We start from the raw sequence: 23,744 nt of genomic DNA on the forward strand, positions 1-23,744 counted from the left end.
CTGAGTTGGCTGGTTTGGTAGCATTTTATTGTACAACTCTATTGTTTGGATTTTTAGCTTGGGCATAATCGATTCAATTTTGCCCACAGATTTCATCTAGTCCACAGTTTGGGTAAAAATAACTTTATATTCTATGTTCTACTTTATATTTGTAGAAAAGATACAGCAGAATTTGTTCAAATCGAACTTGCAAATAAATTCTTACCCGTGTGGTATCCTTTCCAACAGTCTTCCTAATTTGCAGTCATTTTTACAAAAAATTGGTTGACTTTCATTTTTGTCTTCACCATCCTAGATAAAGGTAATTCATAAGCTGTTGCATGACGAGTCATTCAGAGAGCGTGTCAACTCACGTGTCGTGTATGATGGCAAGTGGCATAACTCCTTCCGTCGGCCAAACTCTAGTTCCTCCAACATGAACAATGATCACAACTTCAGTCCGGAAGATGTCAGGGTATGTGTTCATGATCATCAACTGTTCACTTTTCACTCTAAAAAGAACAAAGGAAACAAAACTTGCTTATAATACTTCCCTGCAGTAGTAAAGTTAACAACGAGAAGTTCCCTCGATCCAAGTGAAAGTAGTAGTTCTGGCAAATTTTCTACCTTCTGCCAAGGTAGTAGTTTTAAGCAGAGCAGTTCTTTTCAGAACTGAGAAGTCTCCTGCATTACAATAATTACTCTGCGGTATTAGAGAAGTCTCCGAATTGGGACCAGTCATCAACCCAATAAATAGAGGTTAGTATTAATTAAGACGTCTATTTTTCTTTACTTGAAGGAGGAACTCAAACGTCTTTACACTCAACTCGAGGTCTACAAGACAAAGTCTCTACGCATCGACAACCCTCATCTGCCATCCAAAAAGAAGAGCGGAGTGTCCAAGTGGCGGGCACCACGCCGTTTCTCCCGGGGCTACAGCCTGCGTACCCACAGCGGTCACTCGGAGAGCGAGCGGTCATCTGAAATCGCCAGGAGTAACGAGAGTTTGGGGAAAGCAGTCGAGCTTCACGACTACCGAGTCAATCACGTCGAACCAGGTGACCAATCACATTGCAGCAGCCAGAAATGGCTTTGTCAGCAATGACAGAAAATTGAGCTGTAAAAATCATACACATTATATTCTATGCTCAAGCTGATTTTGAAAATTTATACCGAATCTTTTAGACTTCATTTGCAATATTGAGAATGAGCAAATGGTGTAATGCAAATCTCCACCTAGATATTATGTGGACCTTGGTTATCTGACTGAAAAACTGGCTCCACACTATTTTGCCAGCCAGACTGCCTCAAAGGTATCTACTGGGCTACATCCTCGCTACCATGGGCAGCGCGCCGTATCACGCTAGCTCTGCGTACGTCTCTAACCCCTGGGAGGGAAACTCTGATCCGTGTCGTTGATTGGCTATCATATACGCGCAAAATAAAAAACGCTGTGCGTCTTCAAAAAGCTCTATACGCCGAAACGCGTGTGTATAAAGATGTACGTATTCACGTTTTTTGTCATGCAACACTGAACGCCAAGGCAAGTTTAGGACTTTTATTACACACAGCGCATCCACGCCCAACATAAAACGAATCAACAACAGGACTAATTGTAATATCCCTTATATTTGGCTATTTTGGCGTTACACTTCCAGAGGTTATGATGGAGCAAGGCATGCTGGAAAAAAATGGCGCGGCGAGATCGATCACCCCTGGGAACGAGGTTGACTGGGCTAGCATTAGTGCATGGGTTTCTTCTGTTTGTACAGGTTGTATTATGTAGAAACCCCATGACTTGTGCGCAGTGGACTTAACCTCCACACAGACTGCTGTGGTAGTACGTGTATGTGAAAGGAGCTATAGTTACCATGGTTTTAAGGTGAAAAATTGGGTAAAAGTTAAGGTTACCTGTATGAATATTGGCATCCTTAAATTATTTCAAAAATCTCAATAAAATATCATATCCTTTGTTTTGACTTGTGTTTTGAAATCTCAATTAACTTGAGCATGGAACATATCTTTAAAGGCACTGAACACTATTGGTACTTACTTGATGAGCAATGGAGAGCTGTTAGTATAAACCATTGTGAGAAACGGCTCCCTCTGAAGTAACATATTCTGGGAAAGAAGTAATTTCTCACTAAAATATTTGAAAAGAATTCAAGACCTCAGCTGAGGTCTCGAATTCAAGCGTCTGAAAGCACACAACTTGTGTGACAAGGATGTTTTTTCTTCCATTGTTCCCCTCGCAACCTCGACGACCAATTGAGTTCAAATTTTCACAGGTTTGTTATTTTATGCATATGTCGAGATACTCCCAAGTAAGAAAACTGGTCTCTGACAATTACCAAAGGTGTCCAGTGCCTTTCAGATCTAAACCATGGCTATAGTAAAATATCTGTAAATAATAGTTCTAACTAATAAAAAGGAATAGCCATGTGTGCGCACAACAGTATAGTTTATATTATATTTATAACCAAAGTCCAGTGTATAAATTCAAGCATGTTCATTTACATATTTCATTTCATATGGTACAGGAATTTTCAAAATTTTATCTTCTAAGAACAACTGAAACTTTTTGGAAAATAAGTTATGTACAGACCAATTGACACAGCTCAACTGTGCAATACTTTTTGTTAAATTGCATTGAAAATCCAGGCCACAGTTCATAGAGCTACACTATAAATAGAAGAAAAAGACTTTGCTGAGCGTAACTTTCATTTGTGATATCAAGCTCTAAAGAATATGACACCAAAACAATGGCACATCTGGGCACAATAATGTTTGTCTTAGAGCTACTGGGGTGTATTTCACAAAGGTAGTCCTAACTTAGGACTAGTCCTAGGCAATGCTAAGAGATAGGACCAGTCCTAAGTTAGGAGGGACCAGTAACTCATCCTAACTTAGGACTGGTCCTTTCTCTTAGCATTGCCTAGGACTAGTCCTAAGTTAGGACTACCTTTGTGAAATCCACCCCTGGGCCTAACAAAGAAGGTACCAAAGAAAACAGCAGAAACATTAAAGCAGCCAAAATAACTTGTGGTGCTGAGTTATTTTGACGGATTTCCCGGGAGAATTTTGCTCAGAAGATAAAGTTATCTTTTCATAGCTCTATGTAATTTGGCCAATGAGATTTGAATCACAGCGTGTATTGCGGACAACATTAAGCGTCTTAAAGCGATTACTAATTGATGGCAGAGAAGTTTGAAAAACTTTTTCATAAAATAAAAAATAAGTCACTTATTTTTTTATATACAAGCACAATATATTAGATTTCCCTGGCAACAGTGGATGAGGTGTTGTTTGTTAATGTGTGATAGAGAACAAAAAAATATACTTCAGCGAGAAAAAGGGAGTAAATGTTGAATTTAGAGCAAAAAAGTCTAGAATAAAATTGTAAATTATTGCGCGTGTCATTGATCAGTGAAGTTTGATTAACTGTTAAGGAATCTAATGCGTATTATTAAAATTATATTATAGTTAGTAATTGGTGAGATAATGAGTACAAAGAATACTTTGATATCCTTAAATATTTGAAAACAAAATGAGCATTTGAGGATTTAAGCATAACATGATTTGCTTTGAGTTTGCGTTCACAAGCCCTAGAAGTTTAAACTAGCCTTTCTGTACGCATTACGGGAAAGCTCTATTAAAGAATTTCTGAGTTTGGCTACAAAGACGCAGAAAATATACATATTTTTTACATTGAACTACATGGTTTATTTAACTTACATGTAATGGTTTAGCAGTAAATCTGTCCTGAGCAGTCAGCAGCCCTACTGGTTGTGCATGAATTAGTTCCACTGTTTGGTAAAGTATAGATAACAGGTGTGAGTTGCCAGAGGAAAAGGATGTTCTATTCTAGCCGCTTTCTTTAATGGAGCTTACCTTTAACAGTTTTATAGACTAAGCAAAGGTCAAGCCTTTACTAACTTCGATTCAACAATACTATAGACCTTTAACACGCTGTCACCATCTTGGTCATGTTCCCTGTTTCCAATAACAGTAATGAATGCCTACTCATTGCGCATGCCACCAAACTATTATTTTGTTCAGCCTCAGTTTGGTTACAATGAGTTGGAATGGAGTAAAATCAAGATGACCACACCGTGATCAAGGTCTATATCTCTTATACTCTTACTCATACGATATTTGTTTATACTTGTTTATGCCTCTGATGAAGAAGGTCCGGTTTGGATCGAAAGCTAAGGCCATCTACCGTACTCATCTTATACTCCTAATAATATTGGATTTCATTTGAATGAGGTCAGAGGTATTCACAAATTCAAACGGAACTTAAAGGTCAGTTTTTCCCCCGACTAATGAGATCTGGGATAGCATCCAGATCATAATTATACAAATTATGTGACTTTGCAGTTTTGTAAGCATTCAAGCATGGATTTAAGATTCCTAATATTGAAAACTTCATGTTTAAATATAACCTTTTTTATATCAACTCGGACAAAAAGTTTTATATGTTAATTGTACTTTTAGAAAGTTTGAAGAAAATTATCACATATCAGTTACCGGTTTACATTTTACAAGTCAAGAAGGGCGTGTAAAGGAATATTAGGGGCTACAAATACATATAGGCTTATTAGGAGATTGTTTCATTTATGCACATACAGTTTTTTTCAAAATGGCCACATAATGTTTCAACCTTGCAGAAGTGATTTTTTAAAGTGATTTTGCTAACGTAGCAATTCTGCACTTAACCTTCAAACTTGACCATATCATAACAAATTACTTAACCTCATACATGTTTTCCCACCTTTTTAACTCATTCAAAGAAATCAATTAAATACTTGCACCTTTTCAAAGTAACCATTAGGTTTAGTCATATCACCACAGCAAGTTTACAACAAAAAAGAGAACAAATTATGTATTTGAATGATTAACGGACTGAAATTAGATGGCGCTATAAACTAGAATTAAGGACCTTTGATAAATTTGTTTTCTTAAAAAATATGCATTCATACTCTAAGAAAGTAAATAGTTCACCCTTCATGGTTTGGGCTGGTTCAGTCCAGTTCTAACCAGTTTGAAGCAGTAATAACAGCAGCAAACTAAACACTTCTAGTGGAACAATTTGTTTTTCCTTAAAAACAGCGACTGAAGGGTTATCTCCATATATACATGTACTACGGAACATATTTCAAACACAAACAAGACTTTATATTGCTACAAATTGCTAACCATAAAATTACGACCAACAAGTAATTCACTTGACCAAGTTAATAAGTCAATATAATTGTTTTACATATATTGTTAAGTATAAATGTTAAATCTAAATTTCTCATTGTAGTACAGTGTATATAACTTTTACAAAAATCTTCAAGAAAGGATTGTTTTGTTATCTGAATTTATTGTTGTATTGATTATTGTGTTTATCTATCTTATTGTCCGCCACTCCTGTAACATGTACAATTCTTCTACGATAGTTTGATGAAAGTGTAAAAGGATGGGTAAAGGATGTTCTAGTTTAGATGGAGGGATGAACATTAAAAGGTTGTATCTTTGACCCAAGGGCCTTGTCACACAAGGCAATTTTTTTGCAGGCAACTAAAAAGGCCTTGTCACACAGGGCCGTTTTTACAGAGCAAGTTGGAGGGCCCCAAATTTAGTCGACACATGATTGAACACTGACTAGCAACGTACTTGTGCAGTGACGCACGCATCCGAAAGACTCCTTTGAAAGTCTAGTCAACCATTGGTACCACAGTATTCAACACTCCATTGCCTTCAGCGTTTTCGCTATAGTGTCACCTGTTCCATTCTGCGCTTTTGTGTGTTAGCATGCAACAGACCAGCAGGACCATGGAAAGAACCATGGTTCCAAGGCTAGTTCCAAATGGTCAACCACAGCAGTCGGCCAATGGTCGATCAACCAGCCTAGGTTCAAGTCAAAATAGTCAACCTTTAGTTAAACATGGTGCACACTTTAACTCGAGGCAATCAACCCATAGAGGTATATATAAGAACTAGAGGGCGCACGACTGGTGATGCTGCTTGCACAAATGTGACGGGACTGCAAAATGACAAGCGCGCCATTCTGTACGCGCGTTGAATATGAAATACACGTTTGAGTTTTTTTATTTTTTATAAAGTTGCTCACACTGCTGTTTGTTCAACTTACAAAATGGCTGCACAAACACTCGCTGTGAGATGGCTGTTTTGTCAACTTAGAAAATGGCCGCCTGCGCGCATGCCTGGGTGCGTATATAGGCCAGTGCGTCCTCTAGTTCTTATAAATAACTCTATGAATCAACCGTACTGTATGCACAAGGAACACTTGGGTAGCACAAGAGACATTCTTTTAGCTGTAATTTACTATCCTCAAGAAAATAATGAGAACACTGAAATGTGAATGAATTCTCTTATTAGAGATTGCCTGGAACTGGTGGTCTGTAAATTGACTTGTGTGACATGACCCTAAGACTAGGGTCATAAGGACTCTGAAACGACCATAAAAGTGTTTTTTTTATAGTACATGTTAGCACTGTGCAATCACACTTTTTGTTTTGATCACCTCTTTTGATTAGTTAAAAATTATATTAATAAATGAGTGAATTAAGGATGAGTCTTAGGTTTTAACAGAAAATTTAGCTGTCATTGAAGTGACCTCTATTGTTCAAGCTTCTGTTAGGGTTGCAATGACATTTGTTTTTAATTTTTGGCAACTGAATTTCAGTAAACAGGTATTAGTAGTAATGGGTTATTTACACATAATTATTTGATATTTTAAAGGTGTTGTGATATTGTAAATAGTTATTTAACAAATGCATGTGTGATATTATAATCCATGTATATGCAAGTTGATCTGTACAAAGCCAAGTATTTTTGGGGGAACAAATTCTCACTTTAATAATGTGAAGTGTAGGTTAGACTCGCGTGTGTTTGGGATACAAACAATCAGGAACACTAGGGGAACTGGTCAGGGCTGGTTGAGACTGGTTGTAAGTAGTTTTCAGCTTGTAAAAGTAGCACAATTTTCAACACATGGGGAACTGGTTAGGGCTGGTTGAGACTGGTTGTAACTAGTTTTCAGCCTGTAAAAGTAGCACAATTTTCAACCCATGGGGAACTGGTTAGGGCTGGTTGTAAGTAGTTTTCAGCTTGTAAAAGTAGCACAATTTTCAACCCTAGGGGAACTGGTTAGGGCTGGTTGAGACTGGTTGTAAGTAGTTTTCAGCTTGTGAAAATAGCACAATTTTCAACCCTAGGGGAACTGGTTAGGGCTGGTTGAGACTGGTTGTAAGTAGTTTTCAGCTTGTGAAAAAAGCACAATTTTCAACCCTAGGGGAACTGGTTAGGGCTGGTTGAGACTGGTTGTAAGTAGTTTTCAGCTTGTGAAAATAGCACAATTTTCAACCCTAGGGGAACTGGTTAGGGCTGGTTGAGACTGGTTGTAAGTAGTTTTCAGCTTGTGAAAATAGCACAATTTTCAACCCTAGGGGAACTGGTTGGGGCTGGTTGAGACTGGTTGTAAGTAGTTTTCAGCTTGTAAAAGTAACACAATTTTCACAGGAAGGAACTTTCTTCAACACATACATTTTGCAATTAGAATTAATTTTGATTAATGCCAGTTGGGCCCTTGAAGTGGAAAGCTACTAAAAAGCGGCCCAATCGAATACCGAAAACTAGACTGGTCCCTTACCTGCACTGATTAGCATTGCTATGTACCCACACGGGGCCAAACAAAAATGGCAAAAATCCGTAATCAAGGTATATCATGTTGCCAATAGTCAATGGAAACGGAGCCCAAAGAACACTGAGCTCAACTGTCCTGCATGCTGTGGACGCTTGTTCCACCTAACCTATGTACAGCACCTTGATACCACATTTTGTTTATAAAATTACGGCAAAACAGAGACTGCAGATTTGTATTGGTTGATCCAAAACACGTTGCCTTGGACCGGTCGAGTTGGTCTTTGAAAAGCGTTTATAACCGTTTGTTATAAAATGCATTATGGCTAGAAAGATGTTTTAAAAGTAGATAATGATCCACACAAGTATCACTTGAAATTGCGTGGTTTTCCTTTACCTCGTCGACAAACATGGTCGGCCATTTATGGGAGTCAAATTTTTGACTCCCATAAATGGCCGACCGTGTTAGTTCGCAAAGTAAAAAGAAAACCACGCAATTTCTAGGCAAATATGTGTGGATCATTGTATTCTACTTTTAAAACATCTTTCTAACCATATGCACTTTTGAACAAACTGTTATAAACGCTTTTCAAAGACCAACTCGACCGATCCAAGGCAACGTGTTCCTTTAAACTTGATCATACTTCCTGCAAATGTGAACGCAACACAAATTTTTGCGTCACAAGATTGTTTTCGCACCGAATGCTTTGCAGGAGTTGAGACAGGTCAACTGACGCGAATAATTTTTTGCCAAATTTTGACGTCAAAATTCGTATCATTCACATTCGCAGGAAGTATTTAATTTTGTCGTACATCCATGTCATGGGACATCATAATTATTGTTATACATGCATTAAAAAAAAACATGCAAGTCCATAAAATGGTCTCACAATTCAGTCGCAGGTGTATTGGCTCGCTCAGTGTTCTCGAGTTTCTGCTTCTATGCAATAAGACCCTTCTCAGTGATATAACATTAATCATAGCAATGTGAAATGTCTGCCATATTGGATTACCAATTAGCATGCACCGACCATCCAGCGGGAGCCACAATACTTTCGCATTATCATTCTTTTAGATTTCTAAAACTAACATGATTAAAGGCACGGAGACTTTTGGTAATTACTCAAAATAAGTGTTCGCATAAAAATTTACTTTGTAATGAGCAACGGCGAGCTGTTGATAGTATAAAACATTGTGAGAAATTGCTCCCTCTGAAATAACTAAGTTTTTGAGAAAGGATATATTTCTAAGTAAAATAATTGAATTGATTTCGAGACCTCATGCGTGAGGTCTCGAAATCAAGCATCTGAAAGCACACAACTTCATGTGACAATACAGCTTTTTTTATTTTGTGCATATGCTGAGATACACCATGTGAGAAGACTGGTCTGTGACAATTACCAAAGGTGTCCAATGTCTTTAAAGGGTTCGTTTTCAAATAGTTGCAATTACAACTTACTTGGGAAGAAGTACAACAGCATTTTAAGAATCATTTCACTTCAAAGACAGTTATGGAAAAATATATCACTTTGTATCCCTACAAATTTGAATAAGAGTTACTGACAGTAACGTTTCTCTCATAAAGTATTCCAGTGGACATAACCATTCCAGATTTTTAGAGGGTAGTTTTGTGGTGCATCTACAACCTGGGCCCAATTTCATAGAGCTGCTAAGCACACAAAATTTGCTGAGCATGAAATTTCTTCCTTGATAAAAACAGGATTACCAACCAAAATCCACGTGATTTTCAGGATAAGCAATTAACAGCTGAATACCAGTAACAAGCAACATCCAACAAATGGAAATTTGGTTGGTAATCCTGTTTTATCAAGGAAGAAATTTCATGCTAAGCAAAATTCTTGTGCTTAGCAGCTCTATGAAATTGGGCCCAGGATTAATATAAACAGTGGGTTCCAATTACCAAACGAATACAATCCCTTTTAAAAGGCGCCATCATTCACCATATTTCTTCTCTCTCTTAGATTTTCAATGGCGTTCATGTTGTAAAACGAGACCTGTGTTGTAATGAAATCTGACACAACTTGCAGGGTAATGTCATCACAGACGAATGTATACTCCCCTAGGGTCTCATTGTGAATTTGCGTCCCACACACACTGCATGTATGAATGTTAAATCTTGTATAAAGGTAAGGTGATTGGTTGAGCGCAATTTTTGTGAGTTTTTTTTTAGGTGTGAAGTGTAACTCGGAGTGTATGGATACCTCAAACAAAATAAAGAAGAAAATAAAAACAATGACACAAACAACAGCTGCTGTAGAGTCTCTTTATGTTTGTCTCGCCGTTTTGTTTTTAATTTTTTTATCATTTAGTCAACTAAAGTCGTCTATGGTTAGGAAGTGGGGTTTTAGATGTCACAGTGGTCCAGTGGTTAGACTGAAGGACTTGCAATTACAAGGTTGCAAGTTCGAATCCCCCAAGCTAGCCGCTGATTTCACAATGACTATAATAATTATCCTCGACTGGTTATTGAATCACAATATCTTGATTTGTGCAGTTCATAATCGCAGACATTAAACCGTGTGTTGTGTCAAGCCTGAGCAGTAAAGTGCACCGTATTCAAGCTCTGATGTTTCTGATCAGCAGAGTGTCGGTTCGAGTCCCGGTTGTGACACTGTGTCAATAAGCAAGACACTTAACCATTTGTCCTTCGAATGGGACGTAAAGCTGTTCATGCCTTGTGTTGTTATAAAAACACTATTATCAACACGCGTAAAAGACCCCAGTACACACTTATCGCAAAGAGAAGGGGTTTGCCCTGGTGTGTCTGGCAGTGCGACTGTCTTCAAGAAGGCTGCACTACAAGGGAAGAAGAACTTAAATCATCTATGGTAACGAGGGTGGGTATGAGTGTAAATATGTCACCGTGGTCAAGTGGTTAGATTGCAGGACTTGCAATTACAAGGTTGTATGTTCGAATCCCCCAAGCTAACCTCTGACTTCACAATGACAAGAATGAGTATTGACGTCAAGTTACGGAATCACAATTTCTTGATTTGTGCAATTCATAATCATAGACCTTAAACTGATGTTTGTATGAGAGAGATTGGCTGTTGCCAGCTTGGCGTTTATATCCTTTTTTGGGAGTTTGCAGAGTTCTCTTGATGGGATAAGCATCTAAACAAACAAATAAACACACTCAAGTCCCCTAATTTTAGGAAGAGTGAGTGCAATCGACTAAAGTCGCCCAAGGTAAGGAAAGTATAAAAGGAAGACAAGACATCTCAGTCACTGACTTTAACCTTTCTAATGATTTGAACTTGTCATTACCATGTTTGTATTTTGAGTATGTTCTTGCTGTATTTTTATCCGAATAAATTCAATCAATCAATCAATCAATCTATTGCACTTGGATCATTAGGTTGTTTGTTAATTAATAACAGTGGCTTCTTATATAGCGCCATATCCTTAAGGCGCTATAACATACAGTATTTTCCTGCAAGGTATGTGGGACTACGTTTGAATTATGAGACCTACATGCACTCCTTTTATATAGCACCATGTAATGGTTTACAAGGTACTGTGGCGCAATATGCTGCCAATCGGACCAGGAACACCGGGTTGCACCCATTCTATTTTCAATAAGTGCACTGGGTTCTTTTACGTGAGTTACACAACAGACAGGACCAACGACTTTACGCCCCATCCAAAGGACAAAGCATTATTGTTTTAACAAAAGTGTCAGATCACAGGTGTCTAGACTCGGACTCGAACCCACACCAGAGCTTGAAACCAGTGCTCCTAACTGCTAGGGCCATGACACGCCATGTTGACCAAACAGTACCATCACTTTAAAAATGAGAGCAGGCCTGGTGGCAGGAGACCAGTCCAAATCCTGTATTTGATAGCAGCTTGTACTGCAACAAAGTAATAGAAAGTAGTTTAGTTACACCATACCTTGTTAATGTCTCCTCTTCAGCTCTCCAGTAACTCAGCGCTTGTATCTTGATTATCGCCGTCTTCTTCCTGGCCATGGGTCCCCACAGAAAAGATGGTCACTTTGTTCTCTGTGTCTTTCAACTTCAGCTGAATTTTCTTTACTTCCCAACTGTTTATCCACAAACCAAACAATAATGACAAAGATTATGTAAGGTAAGTTCTAGCATCAATTCATTTTCAGGATGACTTGTGACATCACATGTAAAAAAAGAAAAACCTCAAAACCTACTTTTTCAGTCGGCCTCGTCCTTAAGGCTTAATCCTTTGTTGTTTTGTCTTTCTTGTTTCTTCGTCTTGTTATGGTACAGGGCTTTGATTGTTGTTAAAGGGGCTTTAGAAATATCTATATTATTATTATTAAGACCATAGACCATTCGCCCAGGCCACCATCAAGATGACGCCAATAGACCTTTTCGCAAATACCCATTTTGAAAATGAGGTGCATGCTGGTCTAGCTAGCTAGAAACTTCAACAGTAAACTCCTGTTACAGGCCACCATAATACTGAGGTCAAACAGTGAAAATAACTCTCAACCAATGAGAGGTCTTCTAGAGACCTTAATGAGGGCGCTGTTCAACCTTTTTGTGTTGTCATATTTAAGGGGTCTATATTGCTTACCCCTCTCCTTGTCTTGTGGACCATGTGTACAGGGTGCCTTTTCTATTCTTTCCCTTTACTGGAATCGCAATCTGAAAAACAAATCACCAACAAATAATTAGATTTTTGTTGTTAAAGTAACAGTGTTTGATGTTTGAAGCTGTGCATGTGTGGAAATAAGAAGTAACTATAAATTCGGAAGATACAAAAATAATATTACATTTAGGTACAGGCAATCTCGGTGGTCTAGTTGGTATGACCATGGAGCTATAAATGCTCCATGGTATGACACTGCTATAGAAGGTCATGGGTTTGGTTCCACCGAGTAATGTGCCTGTTATTTTTATTTACAGAACGAGGGAAAAGCACCTAGTATACAGTGCTAACACACATCGGTGTATATGGATATAAACCAAAATGAATATTCTTTATCACCATGCAAATTTTACCATCTATTGATATTACATTTCATACATTTCAAGGTGAATATCATCCTTATAAAAGAAAAGTGCTTACAAATATTTAAACATTTCCAACTTTTAAAAAATTCTTCCAAGTTGGAAGGTGATTTCATGCACGTGAAATTATATTTATTCACCACAAAGATTGAAGTGGAGGGCCATAAGTAAGTTGCTACTGGGAATTGCTACTGTGCAACAGCTTTTATTTTGTAAATAGTTTTGCCAGGTGTGCAAGTGCTACTGTGCAGCAGCAACACTTATTATACAAACACATAGACATTGCTATGTTCTGATCCCGTTTGTTCTGTGGGCAGAGTCTCTCAGGAATGTTCCAGGTATGTCACTGGTAAGCTTGAGGGAATATCATGTTGGTGCTGGTTTAAGAGTGGGCTGAGTGTTTTTGAAACTTGGTACCAGTTGATAATTGCTTGTGGTCATAGACAGAGCAAGTGGTAGAGATACAGAGAGTGCATGGGGTCTCTACCGACGCCCGTTTGAACAGCACAGAGGTACTAAATCAGGTAAAGCTAGGCACTGCATGCAGAGAGGCACATACAAAAAGTATAGCCACACACTACAAGTACACCACATTATAACCCTGTTCTGTCTAGATCAGGTTTATTCTGAAGGGTACCTGCCTGGGCATATTTCCAAAATAGTGCTTAAAAGATTTCTGCTTTGCAAACATGAGCAGGGAACCAGCCATAAACCGTACACATAACATGGTATTTTGACTGGTAACCCTTTTCCAATAAGCAAATTGCTGGTGTTTTGTACATTATTGTAGTGCTTTTAAAGGCAACTCTTTGTAATTTGGCTCTGGTGGGATGGAGAGCAAATAATATTTCCTTAGTGAAATGGCCGATACCGGGCCACTATCACCACTACATTACGTGACAGGCTCTGTCATCAAATGGCAGAGCCCATATAAACCAGCTTGCAACAAAATTCTCCATTCAGAATCCTTATTGACACTAAAAAAGTGAGTATAAGATCCAGGGGTTGGAGAACTGAGCACTGGAACATAGATACAGCACTAGTTTTTATTCAATGAACATTTAAATTTGATAAAATGATTACTTTCGCAGCATTAATTTATTTATGTAGTATTAAAGATATCTGCACGCTGCGACATAAACCTCACAGGTTGCTTGTGAAAGTGGTGCCAGGGATGCAAGCTAAAGTCCACCCCCACAACAATTTGCAAAGAAAAACATAAAATCAAAATGTATTTTTTGAGATAGGCCTACATAAGAGAAACATAATAATTACATTTGCTTCTGTTGCGCTGACGACGTTAAATTTATCTCCCAAGTCAAGAAACTTGCTTCTTATTGGATGACCGAGAATTTCTGCAGCTCCTGGGTGTTGTCTTAGAATCTTCATGGATTGTGAGTAGTAACTACCAGAGGCAAGTTTTTCTAAATAAAAAAAAATAACAATCATTCTTGTTATCTTCTATTTCATTTTCACCAAGCCAGACGCAGTTAAAGGTGTTTAAAATAATTACTTTTCGGAGATGATTGCAAGGTTACATTGTTCACACACCATACTCCTTAAACTTGGCAGATCCTAGTGCAGGCATACATGATTCATATCAGGGCCAAATTTCATAGAGCTGCTAAGCACACATATTTGCTAAGCTTAAAATTTCTTCCTCGGTAAAAACAGGATTATCAGCCAAGTTTCCATTTGTTGCATAGTGCTTGTTGCTTGTAGTTGTATTCAGCTTTTGTTTGCTTATAAATCCGGAAAATCACATGGAAATTTGGTTAGTAAACCTGTTTTATCAAGGAAGAAATTTCATGCTAAGCAAATTTTTGTGCCTAGCAGCTCTATGAAATTGTGCCCAGGTGTTTAGAGTATAGACCTATGGGTTAAACCAAAATATTCTTTGTCCGCAATGCAAATTTCCATCTATTTACGTTCATTATTGTTAAGCCTGGTTCCAGCCTGGTTGATTTTGCTGAATGACCAAAAGGCATTGTGGGAAGGAAAAAATGGGCCCTGTATATTTGAGCCTTTTTCCTTCCCACAGTGCCTTTGAGAAATTCAGCAAGAATTGCTATTTATAAGGTCAGACTTCACGTGAAAGCAAATAAAGCGAAGCGAAGTGCCCCTGCCCTTTCAAAAACAAAGCATACAGGCCTGCCTTGTGCATATATATAGTAAACCGAAGAGGCATACATTTGAAAGTCAAACCTTGTATTCTCTTGTAGAAATAACCAGAACCAAAGGCAGACAAAACCCCTCCATATACAGCAACCTTCCCCAGTGTTGGTAGAGATGTGAAACCCATTGGGTAGAAATCACCTCATCAGGAAATGAACACACCGTCTCTGTACCTTCCTACCTAAGTAAAATACTGAGGCAACAACAGTTTTGTTATTAAAAACGATATTGAGAGATTGTTGTAGTTAAACAAAATGCTGAACCCTGGTCACAACACAGCGAACTAGCACAAATGCATGTCAATTACTTTTGTGCAGCGTCGCTGTCCAGGGTGGCAGTGTGGTGCATCAGCTCACACAGTCACACAGCGGGCATAGTATCGGCCGTTGGGAGGAGGGTTACGTTATCGCAACTTCTTAAGAAAGAGGACCGGCAGAGTGTTTGGGCAATTTGCTAAGCAGGTATGAAATTGGGCCCTGGTCTATGGAAATACTATGGCATGGGTGCGTTCGTTTAGTTTCCCTGGGTCGACCCAGGTCTTCCCCTGGCTGGTGCATTCAAACAGCTTTGAAGTCATCCCAAGAGCTCACCCAGCCACGTCATCCGCCAGTGCCCTGCTTGTGGGGTGGGTCACTTGGGGGCAGGCCCCAGGTACATGACCTCACAAGTTGTGACACAACGAGAACAGTGAGTGGTGAGTAATCGTTCGTTTTAACGTTTAGCTCTTGTCAGGGGCTCACCCGAGTGAGCACCGAATGAGCACCGCGGGGTAGACCCAGGGAAGCTAAACGAACGCACCCAATAATAGCAGATGATATTGTCCTTCTAATTGTGTCCTTACCGTTTATGAAGAAGCAATAGAAGCAGAAACAAACGATGCAGCAAAGAGAACCTAAAATATTCCTCACCTTTCGATGTTCTCTTAGCAGTCGACAGAACCTATAAATAAATAAATTGTTAAAACACATACACCTAAAGGTTGACCTTTCTACGGAAGCCATAAGATGACATTCACTTTAGTATTCGCAATTGTTGCTATTGCATTAAAAAGCCTACCGGATGTGTCTGGTTGATGGAAAATTGTTTAATGTTATGTTAAAATTTCTTTGTAAACTGCGAAACCCTTGATTTGAACAACCCCGCCCCCCCCCCCTCACATTTGAAGCTAGGAGGGAGTCTTCCACAATACATTCACAAACCGCCCGCTTTTTTGCCCATGAATCATTTTCTTTTGACTTTTGTCGCTTGAAGTTATGAGGCTAGTCATCATATTCTTGTTCAAGTTATTTTAAAACATTTGTAATAAAAAATGGAATCATTGCTCTCTCTTGTCAATGTTGTAGCTTGATTGAAATAAATGTGAGAAAAAATGTTTTTTTTATATAAATTTGAATGATACCGCTGGAAGAATTTCTTTGATCGCTAATGTTCCCTTCTGTGCCTCGTAGAAAAAAAGCACACGCGAGTGGATAGCTTTCAAGCGGAATGCACAACAGTTGTATACCGCTACTGCATTCGTTTTAATATTTCATACGCTCTGACTTTTTAATTGATGACTTTATTTAACAATTTTCCATAAAACCATAAAAAATAATAATGTCTTAAATAAATACAATACAATATAAATATATCAGGATAACCATATTTATTTTCATTGTTTTTAAGTACAAATTATGCTATTTTTCTATGAATAAAATGATATTTGCGTTCGAGGTTGATAAACAACTGCGAAGACGTAGCATAGCAACACAAAATCTGAGCGCTGACGATTTTCTCTACAGGTTTTATTTTTAAATACCACTTTTTGTGTTTCTTCAATATCTGAGAATATGACGCGTGCATGCATCGTCTACTGAATAAGTAGACGGTGTACTTAAGGATCTTCCCTATCCTGACAACTGCAGGAATGTGGAGGTTTTTCTCTGCAGAGTAGGGCAAAAGTTCAAGAACTTGAATTCGTCTTCAGCAAAGAAAGTCAGACAAAATGGCCGACGTTCAGGTAATACACAAATTTGAAATAAACAGTGACTGAGTGAGTGTCATAACAAAATATAAAAACAATATGTTTCAATATTTATATATTCAAACTTAAAAAGCACAGGGTGAGAGACTGAGGAGTGAGGGTCCAGTTTCGGCTTTTTTTTTTAATTCATCATTCATGATTAAAAATAATTCATGACTTTTCTGTTTTCAAATTGTAAAAATGTAATTTCACTTTCTTTCAGTTTGACAGTTTGAGTTTGACTTTATTTTTAAATATAAAAAGCTTCAAGTTCTACTCTAGCTAGAGTGCAGACCAATTTTGTACACAAATGTTATAACTTGCATGTAAGACACAGTGAGTGTGCTATTTCTTTCCACAGATTTTCAACAAAATATGAACTGCATAAAATGTCTGATGCCGTTGCTTTTGTGTAGGCCTAACATTTGTAAATAATGGATTTCAATTTAAAGGGGAATAAAGCATTTGCCTACCCCATGGATGGTGACAGCAGACCCAATTCTGAATCTTTCATTCTCATGCGGTCGCACTACTAAATACCGACAACTCAGGACAGCAAATTTTAAATGCACTTTTAAAGAACATTTGCGAACATAAGTCAACCGTCAATATTGTAACGGGCACGTTATTGTCGAGCAGTGATGTTTCAGGCTACTAATTTTCCACAACGTCAGAGGGCGGGCTGCCGGTCGTCAAGTTTCTCATGGTCCTCTGGGAATATTGGGGCTTATTTGGTGGACACGGGGAGGGGTGGACAATAGTCACTTTTATTTTATCACTGTAGTAAAGGGCAGGAGAATTGATCATAGAAGGGGGGAGGGGTATCTTTTTCTTTAGTTAGCTGCTGTTTTTTTTGTAAATAACTAAGCGGCCACTCTGGAATTTGAAGTTTCAAGGGGAGATTTAAATATAATACTTTTTTAATTCCATGAGAGGCACATTAAATGGTAAATAATTATCTTGCATTTTTTATTACCCCTGAGGTGTAATGGTATCATCCAGGTATGTCGAAAGACAAAATGGCTGATATACTGTTTGTTACTAAATTCGGGGTAAAAAAAAAAATGGCGCAATTTTGTCAACAGTTTGAAAGTGATTTAAGTGCATATGAGGAAAAGTTTCCGTATGGCGCCACCACTTTTTCATTCGATATGAAATAATATAGTATTTAATTTACCTCAATGAGATATCCCTTTCTGTAAATATGAGTGAAAAAGTGGTGGCGCCATACGGAAAGTTATCCGCATATGACTCTTCTGCATATATTTAAAGGTTGACTTCTGTTCAAATGTTCTTTTAAAGTGCGTTTAAAATTTGTTGTCGTGAGGGGTCCTGAGTTGTTGGTATTTAGTGCGACCCTTCTCATAGCCAGAGGAGTAATCAGCGTGTGATGTGGGCTAAGCTCTCACAAGGACCATTTGGTATTCATGCTAAAAAATATTGCCGACATTGAATAGCAACCGAAAAGATCAAAAACATGAATTAGTTTCCAGGCGTTAACAGTTAGTTACAATTATCATTAATGACAATTTTTTTGTGTTTCGTACTTAATAGTATGTAGCGTCGTTCAAAAACAAAGGAAAGAATGCCGCTGCACCGACATCGTTTCTTCCAACATTGCCAGCTGTAAGTAAACCACTCTTCAACCACACAGTGAAATGATCACAAAAATCACCCTTGTTGGCTCAAGTTTTAAATCACTTGCAACTTTCCTTTTTTTAATCAGAATTTGTTTTGTACACTAAATTTAAAGATGAACCCTGCAAAACCTATACTTCAAAAAAAAAAGTTCATCTCAATGGACAAAGAAAAAATTCTCCGTAAAAGATCCACTTATGAAATCATAAAAGGTGTATTACTGATTTGATTTGGTTTAAAATGGTATATTAAATTTAAAAAACCCTTCTCACAGCCAGTAGGCTAAATAACATGATTCGTACAAGCTTTAAAAACATTTAAAAATACATTATAGAAATTACAAGTCAAAAAACACGTTGAGTGTCCTTAAATTAAATTCATGACAGAAAGTTGTTGATGATTCATCATTTCTTGTGCTTATTTGCCCTCTAGAAACGCAGCAAGCCAGTATGGCAGGCCAACCCACCATCCTTTGTTCTATCAGGAAAACCACCTGAAGATCAAGTAGAAGAAAGTGTGGCAGCCCAGCTCACAACACGTAAGTCAACTTGTGCACCTTGTATGGATTAAACCCATCCATGGATTAAACCCATAAACCCTTCCTTTATTTTAATAAACTACAGCACTTATAAGGCACACTTTACTGAAAAAAAAAACATTCAAAGGCGCCGGTCAGGAAGAAGATAAATATTAAGTTGAAGTATTGTCAAGATGTAGGAAAGTAAGCACGTTGTTGTGTATTTGTCTGAGGTATTCCAGAAGTGAGTTCCAGAGTCAATGTGTTATGTTGGAGAAGGCCCTGTCCCCGTAACTGGCCAGGCGAGTTCGAGGATCATGAAGCGAATTGCTGATAGATCTCAGGCCTGGTCTAGTTGTCTAGGGTGTCAAGAGGTTGTTTTCTCCTGACTAGCCCCCAGGTGCATAGACGATTTTTGCGTGTGCTGTTTGCAGGAAAAACACAAAGTTTCTCTCACATAGGCAGGTTGCTATGCAAGTTTTCACAAGCCTGCTTGGTCTTCCCAGTTTCTCTAGTGTTTGTAAATAAAGCTAATAAGGCCTACTAGACTGCAGGACTTGTAATCACAAGGTTGTTGGTTCGAATCCCCAAGCTAACAACTGATTTCACAATGACTAGAACAAATATTGCTGTCTAGTTACTGAATCAAAATTTCTTGATTTGTGTGACTCATAATCATAGACGCTAAACCAATGTTTGTATGAGAGAGATTGGCCTTTGCCAGCGTTGTGTTTATATCCCTTTGCGGGAGTTTGCAGAGTTCCCTTGATGGGAAGATCATTCAAACAAACAAACTATAAAAACTGTATTAGCTACGGCTAAAAGCTACTTGCACCAATAATATGCCCATTGCATCGGAAAGAGACACAATAATCCAGTGAGAAACTTTTGAACACAATTATTCAATCTATGAGATATGGCCTATAAGCCTGGATTTGAGCAAGGGTGACCAGACTTGCAAAATATTTCAAAATGGGATCTGTCACGGATTCCAAAAGATTAAACTTTGTGTACCAGTTGATTGGCCTTCCAGGGGCCTTGTTCAAACCCCTGACTTAGGCTTCGTCTTCGGCTTAGGCTCTGCGCACTGTGTACGTTGTGGAAACACAGCATGGTCATTAGGCCTATACTTTTTACAGCAGAGTTTATTTTGCACTATACTATTCAGAACGCCCTCACCTGGTAAAAAATACGGAGCATAAATAATTTGTAATTATGAATTTATGTCTTAGGGGAGCCAAAGAAGAAGGGGAAAGGAAACCGTAGTAAGTCGTGGGATCCGGAGAGTAATGGAGCAGTCAGCGGTGCCGGCAAGGCCAAAGGTTTTTCACACCCAAGGAAAGATAGAGAGAGCTTCCGTAATGCATTGGTCAACATCATCATGTAAGTTTCAGATTGCAGAGTTCTCCCCATGATGCACAAGCTAAATGTAGCATATAATGGGCCAATTTCATAGAGCTGCTTTAAAGGCACTGGACACTATTGGTAATTACTCAAAATAGTTGCATAAAAACTTACTTAGTAACGAGCAATGAAGAGCTGTCGATGGTATTTTGTTGAGAAACGGCTCTCTCTAAAGTTAAGTAGTTTTTTTAGAAAAGGGTAACTTCTCACTCAAATAATAAAAGACTTCGGGTCTGAAAGCACACAAAGTTGTGCAACAACGGTGTTTTTTTCTTTCATTATTTTCTTGCACTTTTGATAACCAATTGAGCCCAAATGTTCACAGGTTTGTTATTTTAAGCATATGTTTGGATACACAAAGTGACGTTGACATTTTCAACTGATGACGCTTTCATGTTCTACTTTATTCAGGCAACAAGAAACTCCAGACAGTAGACCTCCGTCTGTTGCTGAAGGTGAACTACCTCCTCTGTCAAGAACAGGTTCCCCAACTGCGGCAGAGAAAGACATCTTGGTAAGTGCCCACGTTATGACCTTGGATCGTGGCCGAGCGGATAAGAGCACTGAACTCAAGCTCTGGTGCCTCTGTTCAGCTGAGTGTGGGTTCGAATCCCGGTTGTGACACTTTTGTCCCCGAGCAAGACACTTAACTATAATTGCTTCTCTTCCTCCACCCAGGGGTAAATGGCTACCTGTGAGGGCAGAGATGGTTCTTGTGATTGATTTAGCCGAGTAGCACATATTAATGTTGCACAGGCTGTATGCTCCCCAGGGAGCTGAGATTGTTTAAGGAGTGATTTAAGGCCCAATGACCAGGAGTAATCATGTTGGACGTGCTTTGAAACGCCCTTCGGGTGTGAAAAGCGCTATATAAATACTGGCTATTATTATTATTATTATTATTATTATGACCTTATAGAGTGATTCTTTGACTGAACGGATAAGAGCACTGGACTCGAGCTCTGGTGTTTCTGTTCAGTAGAGTGTGGGTTCGAGCTCCCGGTCATGACACTTGTGTCTTTACAAAACACTTAACAATTATTGCTGCGTCCTCTGTTTGGGACATAAAGCCAATGGTCCTGTGTGTTTGGATCTTGATCTGGATCGATACTACGTAACACTACTGGTGGAGTCAGGCACGTTGTGTATCGCACCTAAAGGAGCCCAGTGCACTTCTCAAAAAGGGAAGTGGTTTGCCCCAGTGTTCCTGGTATGATTGGCAGCAAATTCCGCCACAGCTATGAAAGGGAACAGTCTCATACTTCAAAAACAATGTAAACAAAAAATAAGCATCAGTGGGTGATGGATATGAGCACTATATAAAAAGCCATAGATACTATTATCAATGTTTGTTCTGATTTTATCAAATGTCTTTTGGGTTCAACTGAATGCAGTTTAGAACGTGGTTTTATAATATATTATTATGTCTCAATTTCTTGTGGTGACGAAGGAAGTTGCCAAGAATGTTCCTATTAAAGAACGTTTGAACACGGAACCAGGCTTTCTGCTTCTTCTCACCCATACACACTTGCTTCGGTGAGATGTAGAACAAGGAGCCATTCCAACAGCTTTATTTCACAGACTGCATCTCTTTGGACTTCTTGCCTGGTGCATGTATCCCTCCTTTCTATAATCTAGACTGTTTTACGAGGAATATCAATTCCTACCTTTAGCTCCCTGAGTTATTTTTCTCTAGAAGAGAAGGAAATAAGAACAAAATGTAGCAATAGATTAGGAAAATGAAGGCGAGGAGAAAGTTGTGGAAATTAAAGCAATGCATTCTAGATAGATGTAACAATTTTCGTTGGGAAAAAAACAAAGCGTTCTTTTGTTGTCCAAAGCCTGAACATATAGGTATGTGATAAACACTGTAGACTCGGTGCTTCTGTCTCCTGCAAAATATGAAGCCTATTATGAAGGGTTATAATAATAATAATAACAACAAATTCTTATATAGCGCATTTCACAATAACCGTATCAATGCGCTTTACATTAGTGCCCTGGTCATTGGGCCAATAAACATCCCTTTAATCTTTCTCAGCTCCCTGGGGAGTACACAGCCCTGAGCTGCCTGTAAGGCGCTTGTGGCTTATTCATACACAATATCAACCTCTACCCTCGCAGGTACCCATTTATGCCCCTGGGTGAAGAGAAGCAATTATAGTAATGTATCTTGCTCAAGGACACAAGTGTCACGACCGGGATTCGAACCCACACTTTGGTGACTGCATCAGAACTTGAGTTCGATGTTCCTAACCACCCGGCCATGTCACTCTTTTTAATCAGGAATATGCCACCAGAATGTTGTGTTCAAAATTGCTGAACTGTAACAAACCTGTCTGTCTGATTTACAGCGGTACTATTACTACATCCACAATGGCATTGACACAGAGCACGTTGCACCCATGGAGGATTCCTGGTTGATCAACGTCCTCCATCTTGTCTCCAACGACCTCAAGACGGGTCACTCAGAGACCATTGAGAACCTGTCGGACGAGATGAGGGAAGACTACCTCCTGAGTGTCAAGAAAGCAATCGGTAAGATCAGAAGCTGTTTAGCAGAAATTTTCTGCTCAGCAAATTGCTTGGCTAAGCAAGAAATGGCCGGGTACCAGTCACAATCATGTGAACTTTATCTCTTGGCTGGTATCAGTTCCTGCTAAGCAATTTTTGTCTGTGCTTAGCAAATTTTTGTGCTTACAGGCTTTATTTTGGGTCCATAACCAAGTTCATGAAGCTGTTCAGAAGAAAACTCTGCTTAGTAAATTTCTTGGATTTAAGCAAGCAATGCCCGGGTATCAGTCACAACATTGTGAACGTTATGGACTTTTGACTTGTAACCAGTTTCTTCAAAGCAATATATTTGTTCGCTGACAGGTTTTATAAAAAAATTTGTGCTGACAGGTTTTATAAAATTGGGCACAGGAAACTAGTTCATAAAGCTGTTTTGCAGAAAATTCTGCTGAGCAAATTTCTTAAGCTAAGCAAAATATGGTACCAGTCGCAGCAATGGTTATTTTATGATCTGGCTGGTAACCTTTTTTGGCAGGAAAATTAGGCGACCAGCTTGCCTGGGCCCAATTTCATAGAGTTGCTTAAACACAAAATTTTGCTTAAGCAAAAAAATTCAAAAAATTGTTATGCTAAGTAAACAACAGCTAAATACCAGTTACAAGCAATGTATATGGCATGACATTTTTGCCGGTAGCATGTGTAAATTAAGCAAGCTACTTTTGTGCTTAAGCACATTTTTTGCTTAAGCAGCTCTATGAAATTTGCCCCTGATCACCATGAGTTTGCATTGTTACATCATTTATTTTCATACAGTGAGCGCTGGAACGTTACAATTACAATGCCTTTTCGTGTT

At 38.6% G+C, this 23,744-nt stretch overlaps 3 protein-coding genes across 12 annotated transcripts in view; 2 read left to right on the top strand and 1 right to left on the bottom strand.

Moving 5' to 3' along the window:
* The window catches only part of LOC117291126 (probable G-protein coupled receptor 158), a 36,843-nt gene extending 34,798 nt beyond the window's left edge, over nt 1-2,045 (top strand). The window contains exons 7-8 of the mRNA XM_033772668.1: nt 296-454; nt 779-2,045. Of these exons, the coding sequence (XP_033628559.1) occupies nt 296-454; nt 779-1,084 (465 nt within the window). The 3' untranslated portion in view covers nt 1,085-2,045. The remainder of the gene's footprint in view (nt 1-295; nt 455-778) is intronic.
* Nucleotides 406-16,642, bottom strand: LOC117291127. Of its 5 annotated transcripts, none has more exons than XR_004519125.1 (7): nt 15,658-15,744; nt 14,847-14,997; nt 13,917-14,065; nt 12,205-12,275; nt 11,545-11,695; nt 3,715-3,785; nt 407-491 (listed from the first exon to the last, which is right to left on the bottom strand). XR_004519125.1 is itself a non-coding variant. In XM_033772672.1 (7 exons), the coding sequence occupies exons 3-6, from the start codon at nt 14,941-14,943 to the stop codon at nt 11,563-11,565; spliced, it is 450 nt and encodes a 149-aa protein (XP_033628563.1). In that variant the 5' UTR covers nt 14,944-14,997; nt 15,725-15,755; nt 16,615-16,642; the 3' UTR covers nt 3,100-3,785; nt 11,545-11,562. The 5 variants fall into 5 exon arrangements, 4 of the variants coding, with proteins under 4 accessions (XP_033628562.1, XP_033628563.1, XP_033628560.1 ...); XM_033772672.1 differs by lacking the exon at nt 407-491 and adding an exon at nt 16,615-16,642 and having other exon boundaries at nt 3,100-3,785; nt 15,725-15,755; XM_033772671.1 differs by lacking the exon at nt 3,715-3,785 and having other exon boundaries at nt 406-491.
* Nucleotides 16,572-23,744, top strand: part of LOC117291125 (dynein heavy chain 7, axonemal-like) — a 118,953-nt gene continuing 111,780 nt past the window's right edge. For all 6 annotated transcript variants that reach the window (XM_033772661.1, XM_033772663.1, XM_033772665.1 and 3 more), the window contains exons 1-6: nt 16,572-16,815; nt 18,373-18,444; nt 18,889-18,994; nt 20,206-20,356; nt 20,789-20,891; nt 22,732-22,915. In XM_033772661.1, coding sequence (XP_033628552.1) covers nt 16,801-16,815; nt 18,373-18,444; nt 18,889-18,994; nt 20,206-20,356; nt 20,789-20,891; nt 22,732-22,915 — 631 coding nt within the window. In that variant the 5' untranslated portion in view covers nt 16,572-16,800. The remainder of the gene's footprint in view (nt 16,816-18,372; nt 18,445-18,888; nt 18,995-20,205; nt 20,357-20,788; nt 20,892-22,731; nt 22,916-23,744) is intronic.

This window comes from Asterias rubens, chromosome 6 (genome assembly GCF_902459465.1).
Source record: "Asterias rubens chromosome 6, eAstRub1.3, whole genome shotgun sequence".
Lineage (NCBI taxonomy): Eukaryota > Metazoa > Echinodermata > Asteroidea > Forcipulatida > Asteriidae > Asterias > Asterias rubens.

Coding starts and splice junctions, on each gene's coding strand:
- LOC117291127 (XM_033772671.1), bottom strand. CDS start 14,943: ATGGGTTTCACATCTCTACCAACACTGGGGAAGGTTGCTGTATATGGA. Junction 12,276..13,916: donor TCAGCGCAACAGAAGCAAAT/GTAATTATTATG, acceptor TTTGTTTTTCAG/ATTGCGATTCCAGTAAAGGG. Junction 11,696..12,204: donor TCCACAAGACAAGGAGAGGG/GTAAGCAATATA, acceptor GTGGATAAACAG/TTGGGAAGTAAAGAAAATTC.